We start from the raw sequence: 10505 nt of genomic DNA, 5'->3' as shown, positions 1-10505 counted from the left end.
GGTGACGATGATGGAGAGGACAAGCGGCATGATCCCGCTTTACAGACTAGAAAGTCAAGCCTCAGAGAGGGACGTTACTTCTATTCAGTTTCCGCCTAGAACGACGGGGCCGGGAGGACCCCCTCCGGCTGTGAAGGGGCCTCGCCACCCGCCCAAGATCTGACGGAAAGGGCGGGGCGGGGCGGGGCGGGGTCGGACCGCCGGGGCGGAGCTTTATGGCGCGCCGTCACGTTCCCCGCCCCCGGCCATGACCCATTGGTTTCCCATTACCGCCCTTTTCCGGGGTAAGAAAAACTGGTCGCAGGGCAGAAAGCGCGGTAGCCCTCGGGTTCGAGACAACGGCGCCGTTTAAGGCAGAGCGAACATCCTGGAACCATTTGGGCCGCTAGATTCTTCACCCCGGCTCCCGCCCAAATTGGAGAAAACCTACAAAATTCTGGCGGCCTATGGAAGGGCGCCGAGTCGGATCGCAAAGCGTACGGCGTCCATCGAAACAGCCGAGCCTCTGAGGGCCACCGGAAGCCCCGCCCCTGGGCGGAGTCAGAAAGCCTTGCGGGGGAAAGAACCTAGGTCCTGCCCCCGAGGCAGAGCGCTCCTGCCATGGCTGAGCCCCCGGGGGCCGGCCCCGCTGCCCTGCGCTTAGCTGCTGCTGCCAGCTGGCTAGTCGTGCACCGACGCTACGTGGAACATTTTCCACGAGTGTTGGAGTTTCTGCGGTCCCTGCGCGCTGCTGCTCCTGGCTTGGTTCGCTACCGCCACCACGAGCGCCTATGTATGGGCCTAAAGGCCAAGGTATTAGAGCCAGTGAGCCCGAGAACAGGAAGAGGGGAAGGGGCGGGATGCCAGGATCAGACTAGGACAGACCGCTTGGGGGGTTGGGAGCGGTTGCAAAAGGGGAGCTTGCCCCGAAGTGGGAATTCTGAGCTCAGTCCCATTCACAGGTGGTGGTGGAGATGATCCTCCAGGGCCGGCCTTGGGCCCAGGTTCTGAATGTCTTGCATCACCACTTTCCAGAGTCTGGACCTGTAGTGCGGGACCCCAAAGCTGTAAGTGATCCCTGGAACAGTACCCACCCACAGTTAATCCTTGGTGCCCGTAATTTGTCTGCCCTCTTTACCTTCAACAGACAAAGCAGGATCTGAAGAAGATCTCAGAGGCACAGGAAGCCTTTTGCCAGCAGGTGAAGTTGCTGGCAGAGGCCCCTGTGGATTTGGCTTGGAAGCTGCAGGTGAGACTAGCTAATTTGGAAGCTATGATATTGGCTTTATTTTCTAGTCCCCTTCTGACCTGCTTTTTTCCTGTCTGCAGGAACTTGAACAAGAGTATGGGGAACCCTTTCTGGCTGCTATAGAAAAGCTATTTTTTGAATACTTGTGTCGGCTGGAAAAAGCACTGCCTACCCCACAGACACAGCAGGTTTTCCTAGGCCTAAACACAGAGGGCAGAGTGTGGGGTGGTTGGACCAAGGTCTGTGGTCTTTATGCTCTCTCCCTGCCCACAGCTTCAGGATGTGCTGAGTTGGATGCAGCCTGGAATTTCTATCACTTCTTCTTTTGCTTTGAGCCAATATAGTGTGGACATGGGGTGGCCACTTCCAGGTACCAGGACCATCTGGAAAAAGTTAGAAATTTGGGGGTGGAATATGTAGCCTGAGACCTTTTGAGACAGCCAACCCATTATAGGGGTTACATGGGCTTGAGACCCAAGAAACCAGACTGAGTTTATGTGTTACTGTCTGTTCTCTTTATAAGGAACATTCTTTTCTTTCTAGAGTGCTCTGTTACTAATTCAATGAACATGTCAGAGCCCATGGAGCCCAGTCCTCCTCAGCAACCAAGACCAGCACTCCATCAACCTGTGCCAAAAGCCAAGCCTGGCCCACACCTTCCTCACAGAGCAGCCTCAAGAAAGCACCCAGAACCTTTGGCTGGTCACCACTTCAACCTGGCCCCTCTAGGCCAGCGAAGAACCCAGTCCCAGTGGGCATCCAGTAGGGTAGGCCATAAGGAGCGCCCCACAGTCATGCTATTCCCCTTTAGGAATCTGGGTTCACCAACCCAGGTCATATCTAAACCTGAGAACAGGAAAGAACAAGGGACACACATGGCAGTTCCAGCAGGTGATGTCAGCACGAGAACAGCCTCCACTGGAAAGTCTAGGAGTCCATCCCAGAACCTGGGCGGAAGGACTGTGAAGGAGAACCCAGTTGACTTGTCTGCCTCGGAGCAAAAGGAGTGAGTGGAACAGTTGCTTCTGCTTAACAGCACATTCCTTGCCTGCTTTCCCTTCATCCTATCTTCTTTGCTTGTTCTCACCCCAGGAATTGCTGGGACTGCCCCATGGAGCCCCTGAGACTGTCATTATCACCTCCTAGGGCCAGGAAGCCAGGTAGGTGTACTGAGTCAGGGCTGGATCAGACAGCCTCCTCTCTTGGGACTCTTGAGGGCCTGTGTTCACCTAGAGGAGTACTTTGATTCTGGTTTCCTTCTTGCAGTGTGTCCTCCATCTCTGTGCAGCCCTGTCATTACCATAGGAGACTTGGTTTTGGACTCAGATGAGGAAGAAAATGGCCAGAGGGGAGGAATGGTGAGTAGGGAGGAATAGAAAGCTGGGGAAAGGAGGAGATGGGGCAGAACAAGACAGAAACCCATGCTCCCTGAATATGGAGGGCTCAGGGAATGTTTCAGGTGACAGGCTCTTCCTGATCCTTTCTCTGCAGGAGTCTCTGGAAAACTATGAGAAGACAAAGTTTGACACCCTAATCCCCACCTTCTGTGAATATCTCCCCTCTTCTAGTCCCAGGGCTGTCTCTGTCCCTTCCCATGACCATATAGACTCCTCAGATAGGACCAGAATGCCATCTGCATCTTGCCTGTCTCCTTCCTCCTCACCTCTACAGGCAGTTTAGTGGGGATAAAGTGGAAGCCCAGCCTTGGATTGCTTGACTGTATGGCCCAAATTACTTTGTAATGCTTGATCATTAAACTTCCTGTTTGTTAAAACACTGTGTTGCTGTGAGGGAGGGGAATTAAGGCTTCTATAAGGTCAGTGTAAATCATTCCTTAGAAACATAACTGGCCTCTCTGGGGCTAAAAGAATCCCTTTGCTCTTTTACTTCCCTTGGAAAGAGTTGTTCAAGTGTATCAGAAAGCTTACCAGGGCTGAGAACCTGGATGAGAAATTTCCTTTTGCTATTCTGAAAATATCTGTGTGTTCTGATGCCAGAATATATACTCTGTAAATTTTCATGCAGCCAGGTTATCTAGGGGGTTAGCACTTGAATGGAGATGCTTCTCAGAAAAAGTACTCACTGTCCTTGACTCCACTGGGTCAGTGCCATCTCCACCTCCACTTTCCTGGAGCCAGCACCCAGACGCCAGGCTTGTGTAGAAAGCCCCAGAATCACTTTACAGTCATTGAGATCTCTCTTTATAGAGATACTTAAAAAATATAAACACTTAAGAGCTTTTTAGATATTCAAAGATCGCATTTAATGAAGCTGATTAGTAAAACATGATTCTAAAAGCCTACCTCTTAAGACCATGGCCATATCTAAAACATTTATGTACTGTATGAATCAGTATCTTTTTCTTGTAGTAATCTTCAGAAGCTGAGTCTCCAGATTCCCATTTGATTATCAACTTCATTTTCTCAGCCTGCCTTCCTTGCTTCCTCCCTAGTGAGTGCATTTTGTGGATGCAGATAGAGAAGTATAGCATTATTGCAGGAACTCTCAGGAGTGAGATGATCAAATAACAGTCACAGCACTGGGATGGGTGAGGGGCCCACTTGGGAGGCCCTGTAGTTTGATGCTGGTGCCTTGGGAGGGCAAAACTGCTCAGATCTAGCTCAAGTTACTGAAGCTTGGATTCACCTGCTGGGTGACACGGATGAAGGTAGTTCTCCGACTCAGCTCCTTCAGCTTAGCTGCTCCTACGTATGTACATGTGGAACGGATGCCTCCAAGTATGTCTCGGATGGTATGTTCCACATCCCCTTTGAAGGGCACCTCCACCGTCTTTCCCTCTGAGGCCCTTAAAGGAGGAAAATTTTTCTTACTTTTTCCTTCTGGATTCCTTAAGCCAAATGACTCTTCCCCAGTCCATAACATTAAACCCTGATTCACCACTTTTCTCCCAAGAACTATACCATCCATCTCTCAGCAGCCGAGTTTTGCCACCACCCTACTTAGCCACGCCTTCCAAGAACCCTCAGCTCCTGGGCCTCTACACGTACCTGTACTCAGCAACGCCCCCAGCATACTTCTTCATGGCTGTTTCAGAACTCATTCCGTAGAAGATCTTGTATTTTTTGCCATCCCTCTCAACGAGCTCACCACCTGACTCACTGTGCCCAGCCAGCATGCCACCCAGCATCACAAAGTCAGCCCCTGCCCCTATCAATGAGAGGAAAGAGATGAATCTGGCCCAGATGTTCACATGCCCACCCACCCTCAGAAACAAACAAACACCATATTCTAAAGCCACTAGAGATTCCCTGCCTGGCTTTGCTCTCTCTTTTTGCTGCTTTTGCTGTCTTCTGATCATTTCTTTTTACTTTGTCCAGTTGAACAAGACTCACTTTAAGTATTCCAAGAGCAAAGGTCTCCAACTGTAGTGTGAGCAAGGATCACCTGGGAAGTTGTAAAAAATGCAGATCTGCAGCCCACTTTCCAGAGCTGGATTTTGTAACTCTGAGGGCATTTACATTGCCCAACAGCCAGCGCAGGGGCTGGTGCAGATGGTCCTGGCCCACACTTGGGAGAGTCCATATCAGAGTTTCGGCTGGCTTGCCCCGATGACACCACCACAGGCTTCAGGGTCACAAGTTCATATTATGAAAGAACCTGAATGGCTTCCTCAGCCTTTCTTAGCCTGATCCTAGACCCTCAAAGGAGACACATCCTCTCCTATAGGATCCTCCTTCTGTGCCCTCAGTGTCCTTACCGAAAGCCTTGGCGACATCCCCAGGAGAGCTGCAGCCTCCATCCTGCAAAGTAAGAAGCAATGTGAAGAAACAGCATGGATTTCCCAAGCCCTCTCAGCAGTGTCCCCACAGTCCACCTCAAAGCTGACAGGATCCCAAGAGTCCTGATGCACCTCTATCAGAGCTTCCATTAACAGTAGAAAACCCAGATGTTTGGCAGCCTCATACCCTGCTCTGCCCTTGGACCTTACTGAAATGATGTGGCCTTTGAGGCCATGAGCAGCATCTGCACACTCCATCACTGCACTAAGCTGTGGATACCCGACTCCAGTTTTCTTCCGGGTGGTACACACAGAGCCTGAGAAGAACATGACAAGGATGAGAGAAGTGCTCCATAGCTATGTGCCACTGAAAAGATAGCCAATGGCCCCCAATAAGCCAGCTTACCTGGTCCAATTCCCACTTTGATGATGTCAGCACCAGAGAGGATCAGCTCTTCCACCATTTCTCCTGTTACCACATTCCCTGCCTAAGGCAGAGCAATCAAAACAGCATTCTTAGGGTCAGAAATGAAGAGGAAGTTATGTGCTCTCATATATAGCATGCCTGGACCAGGTCCTTCCAACATTTTTACAAAGAAGGGTACCTGGGTTCCCTCTGCTGAGCCCTCTGAGAGCTTTTAGACCAGCCACTTCAAAGGATCCTGCTTCCCCAGGTGAGGTAAGGGGGTTAGTCGCCAGTGTCACTGTTGCATTAGGGTAAAGCTGGGATTCAACTGGACCAAGATGAAATTTGATTTACCAAAGAGACCCCAAAATTTCCTGCCCTTAAGCTGTTGCGATAAAACCTCTCTGGCTTAGGGAAAAGGGGAAGGCATGATGATGTAGGCTATATACCCATCTACATAGTTGTATTTGCTTTTTTGTTTTGTTTTGCTTTTTTGTTGTGTGTATTTGCTTCTGATGAACAGAAAAGAGAGCTCCCTCAATGCTGTGAAGAAAATGAGGCCTTATCATCATTCCCCTAAGCTTGTAAAAAAATAAAACGGTGCATGTGATCCCTTTAATAGGATTGTAGTATCATGTTCATTTCAGTAAGCAGATAAGTATCACAGATGTGTACAATGCATAAGCACATGATTTGGTGAGTAATGTCAGGAACACTGGACTTACAAAAACAATGTATCAAGGGTCAGAGATTGCAATGACCAATAAACATTTTAAGCATGGAACCTTGGATAATCACCTAGTAACATGATTAAGCAGACCAGGAAAATCAAAATGCAGCAGAGGAGAAATAAACTGATGCAACAAAAATGGAATGGCATAAAAGAGGGGAAGGAGAGGAATGTACTAACTACAGGGTAATAGAAACATACCATGATGGTGTGTCCAGGGAAACGTTTCCGTACATCCTTTACAAATTCAACAAAGTGTTCAGAGTAGCCATTTGCCACGTCCAGACATATATATTTCACCTGGGGAATAGCTTCCAGGATCTGCTCTAGCTGTTCAAAGTCAGAAGAGCCTGTGCCTGAGCTGGCAGCCAGATGCTGTGGGAGAAGCAGGGGCGTTGGTATGGGAGGCATTAGACAGCTGTGGCATGTTTGAAAAGACCTAATGAGCAGTCTAAGAGTTGATCCCCAGGAAGCCAAGAAAAGATTCGTGGAAAATGGGATAAGGAAGGTGTCACGGGAGGGCTAGTATTACCTCAAGACAGTCAGGATTCTGGCTGGCAAACTCTTTCCACTGCTCCAGGCTATAGTGTTTGTGGACAGCAGTGAAGAGGGAGAACTGAGGAGAAGAAAGAGCCATCAAAAAGGAGAGAACCTTATTAGGATTTCTCTTTCTAGAAGGAGACCTTAATACTATCTGAGGGAAAAAAGGACTGAGGTCTGGAAAGAGAAACTTAAAGAACTCAGGGATTGAGGTGAGGCTTTTTAATTCAACCATTTGTCTCCCTACAAATCTCAATAGGACTTTTTACCATAGCTAGTACTGTCAAACAAAGCACTAAGTTATCTGGTTTGGATTTCACATGCCAGCACAAGCTGTGCTTCTGACTTAAAAGGTGACCAGTGGGGGGGGGGGGGGGGGGAAAGGTGACAGAACAAGCTGTTGGTGCACTAGGACAAGGAGTAAACAAGAACCATGAAGACGCCGGACAGAGCCAGTGTCTGCTTACACTGACTCGGCCCTTCCTTCTATGGTAACCTGGTAGAACTAACCTGTTTTTGGTATCTCTGGTCAGTTTATCCACAGCAATTCAGTGAGTCTAAATGCTCACAAAAGGTGCCCTGGCTGGGTGGCTCAATTGGTTAGGGCATTGTCTCATGCGCAGGAAGGCTGTGGGTTCAATTCCCAGTTGGGGCATATACCTGAGTTGCAGGTTCGATCCCCTGGTCAGTGCATACCTAGGAGGCAACCAATCGATGTGTCTCCCTTACATTGATGTCTCTCTCCCCCTTCAAAAAACATATATATATATACATATACATATATATATACACACATATATATATATATGTATAAATATTAATAAATGCTCACAAAAGGTAAGGCCTTAAGTTTAATGGAGCCAATTAGATGCTACCCCATCCTTTCTCCATCTCCACTGGAGTAAAGGACAAATTTTCTTGAGACATGGACCAACCTGAAAAGTTTATTTCATTCAATCTATTTCAGTCAACAAAGTTCAAGGATATAATGAATCACTGGACTTGTATTTTCTAGCTCAACAAATTGCAAACAATATCCCAATACTTTGAGAAAGGCATTCAAAGGCCACTGTGAATGCTGGTGTTTGTGCTTTAAAAGTGCAGGCATGCAAACAGATGAGACAGCAGTTGACTAAGACAGCACAAATCTTGCAACTGGCAAGAAATCCAAGGAAGTCATGCATCAGCCAGCAGTAAGGAAGTGTTACTGTTATACTCAATCAGAGATTACCACCAACACTACCTAGCTGGTACTGAATTCTGCTCTCAGCAACACTCTGCCATCAACATGCTGACAAAGGAAAATCACTCTAGGAGGTCAGCAGACCTTGGAGATAGTGTCCCGTGATAAGCACATCCAATTATATACCAAACTAATGATCTAAAAAAGATGCATGCTTGCACTCAACCTTTTTATTATTACTGTGAGACTTGACTCTTATTTCTAAAATCTGATTTCTTAAGCACTCAACAGTATTTAAAAGCCAGTCTCAACAAAAAACATCAAAACAATGCCCACAAGTTCCACGTGTTACCGCATGTCTATTAGCACTGAAGTCAGATTCACCGTTCCTCAACTCAACAGGGCAACAGCAGGATTCCTAAATAGTTAGTGCACAGCAACAGCAATACAGTACTAAAATAATAACTACCAACCTCAGAGAAATGACAGCAGACATTCCACAGAGACTTACAGCAATCCAAAATAAAGAAAGGGAGATGAAGTCCTGAAGGTTAACAGAGCCTCAAGCAGCAACAGAATCCCATCAACCAAGGGCTATGTGGATTAACCAGAAGAGTGCATATGTTCTCAAGAGTACCCAGAGTAACTACCTTTTCAGCTACAAATATAGAAGCAGGTAATATTACTGACAAGAGTAGCATCTTCTACTTTGAACGCGAACAATAACCTGTATATAAGAAAAACACTCCATTTTGGGCACATCCCAGAAACTCCCAGGAACCTAGGACTTAAAATAAAGAAGATTTTAAAAAAATGAATAGGAATATTATAAAATTAATAAGCTTCTCTCTAGGATCTCCTAGTTAGGAATTTTTAAATGCTCCAAATGTATTTAATTTCTGGACTAAAACAGTGAATGTGTAGTTTTCTAACAATGATGTAACAGGAGAGATGCATGTGACTTGGAGGGGGTGACCTGGGGCTGGGAAAAGTTGGCAAGGTGTATAAAACTGCTGCACAAGCCCTAGCCGGTTTGGCTCAGTGGACAGAGCGTCGGCCTGCGAACTGAAGGGTCTCCGGTTCGATTCCAGTCAAGGGCACATGCCCAGGTTGTGGGCTCAATCCCCAGTGGGGGACTTGCAGGAGGCAGCCGATCCATGATTCATTGTGGATGTTTCTATCTCTCTCTCCCTCTTCCTTTCTCTCTGAAGTCAATAAAAATATATTTTAAATAAATAAAACTGCTGCACAGGCCCGGCCAATGTGGCTCAGTGGTTGAGCATCGACCCATGCACCAAGAGGTCACTGGTTCGATTCTGGTCGGGGCAAATGCTGGGGGTTTCAGGCTCAATTCCCAGCAGAGGGCATGGAAAAGGCAGCTGATGAATGTTTTTCTCTCATTGATGTTTCTCCCTCTCTCTCTAAAAATCAATAAAAACATATCAATTGATCAGGAAAAAAAGTGTGAATACACTTTTTTGGGACACACTGTATATCAGAAAAATAGGATCAAAACTTAGCTTTGAATCTCATTAACTTACATGGCTCTTTGAATTTACCAGATACTGGAAAAAATAGAAAATTGGAGCATCCAGATTGTTAATTGCCAGAGAGTTGATCTGGGATGGGGATGGGAATGCAAATAACCCTGCAGTCAGCCCAAATAGCTGGACACCACTGAGGAAGCAGCATAAGAGAAGGCCTACCTTACAGAGGACCTTGGCCATTTCAAAGGTGCCCACAGTATCCATATTGGCAGCAATGATGGGGATCCCAGTGTACATCTGCTTTGAGTTGCGAAATGAAAAGGACCTTGTGAGATCCACCTGCAGATATGAACAGGAAAACTGAGCATTTCATTCATCCAAGAAACAAGTACTGCATGAGGAAAAATACCAGGAGTCTTTCTCAGTCCTGGTCCACCAGGGGAAGCAGGCTCACCTCACTTCGAGACTTAAGGGTACTGCGTTTGGGCCTCAACAAGACATCCTTGAAGTCCAGTTTGACGTCGTTGTCTATGTGAGGCATGGCGGGGGCTCCGGGGTAGCAACGAATCTGAGGGTTGGAAGGTAAGGAAAGACGAGACGGGGGAGCTGAGTCAATAATAAGCCTTAATGCCCTGTTAGGGCTGGCGGCAGGGCTCATCCCTCTCCTCGCTTAAATTGTGCAAAGTCGGGCACTGGTCGAGGCGTGGTCGGTCCCTGAAGACTGCCATCTTCGACCGGTCCCACGGTCGCGATTACCCTCGGTGTCTCCATCCCAGGGGAGAATAGTTGGGAGGGAATCGTGAGTGTCCCTAAACAGGTACATTCTTTACACTACTTTTCCTTCTCCCTCCCCTGCAAAAAAGTAATGAGGGAAGAGAGAGATTTGGGGGCGAGAAGGAATGGGGGGAGGGGTCCCACAACCTGTTTCCGGAATAGGGGTACTCACTTCCTGTGACCGTGGCCAAGGTGGCAGTTGACCGAAGTTCCCCTTGCTTAGCAACTAACCTCGTGCAGCCCCGCTAAGCCTTGTGGGCCACGCCAACAGGTTCCGCTAATTGCGGGCGAGAACGATTAACTGAGGAATTCCAGCTTCGGCAGCGACTGTGCGAGATCTGCTGGTTAACAGAGTTCACACACTGAGGTTGCCGTTGGTCTGAGAAGCAGACTACAACTCCCAGGGTGGAACGCGCGG

The 10505-nt window shown here is 47.8% G+C and overlaps 2 protein-coding genes across 5 annotated transcripts; one reads left to right on the top strand and one right to left on the bottom strand.

Moving 5' to 3' along the window:
• Positions 1-271: 271 nt before the first annotated feature.
• Positions 272-3475, top strand: TINF2 (TERF1 interacting nuclear factor 2). Of its 2 annotated transcripts, none has more exons than XM_080670523.1 (9): positions 272-792; positions 942-1046; positions 1136-1228; positions 1309-1416; positions 1502-1598; positions 1772-2234; positions 2321-2388; positions 2495-2586; positions 2720-3475. In XM_080670523.1, the coding sequence occupies exons 1-9, from the start codon at positions 601-603 to the stop codon at positions 2906-2908; spliced, it is 1407 nt and encodes a 468-aa protein (XP_080526649.1). In that variant the 5' UTR covers positions 272-600; the 3' UTR covers positions 2909-3475. The 2 variants fall into 2 exon arrangements, with proteins under 2 accessions (XP_080526649.1, XP_080526648.1); XM_080670522.1 differs by having other exon boundaries at positions 1127-1228.
• Positions 3471-10470, bottom strand: GMPR2 (guanosine monophosphate reductase 2). Of its 3 annotated transcripts, none has more exons than XM_080670548.1 (11): positions 10319-10468; positions 9768-9881; positions 9533-9652; positions 6636-6719; positions 6305-6478; positions 5374-5455; positions 5178-5284; positions 4947-4989; positions 4237-4396; positions 3875-4034; positions 3471-3676 (listed from the first exon to the last, which is right to left on the bottom strand). In XM_080670548.1, the coding sequence occupies exons 2-11, from the start codon at positions 9852-9854 to the stop codon at positions 3644-3646; spliced, it is 1050 nt and encodes a 349-aa protein (XP_080526674.1). In that variant the 5' UTR covers positions 9855-9881; positions 10319-10468; the 3' UTR covers positions 3471-3643. The 3 variants fall into 3 exon arrangements, with proteins under 3 accessions (XP_080526674.1, XP_080526672.1, XP_080526673.1); XM_080670547.1 differs by having other exon boundaries at positions 3472-3676; positions 10260-10470; XM_080670546.1 differs by lacking the exon at positions 10319-10468 and having other exon boundaries at positions 9768-10117.
• Positions 10471-10505: the final 35 nt, after the last annotated feature.

The sequence above is a fragment of the Plecotus auritus genome, assembly GCF_963455305.1.
Source record: "Plecotus auritus genome assembly, chromosome: 1".
Lineage (NCBI taxonomy): Eukaryota > Metazoa > Chordata > Mammalia > Chiroptera > Vespertilionidae > Plecotus > Plecotus auritus.
Note: the sequence above shows the minus strand (reverse complement) of the source record. Positions and strands in the feature narration are given on the sequence as shown.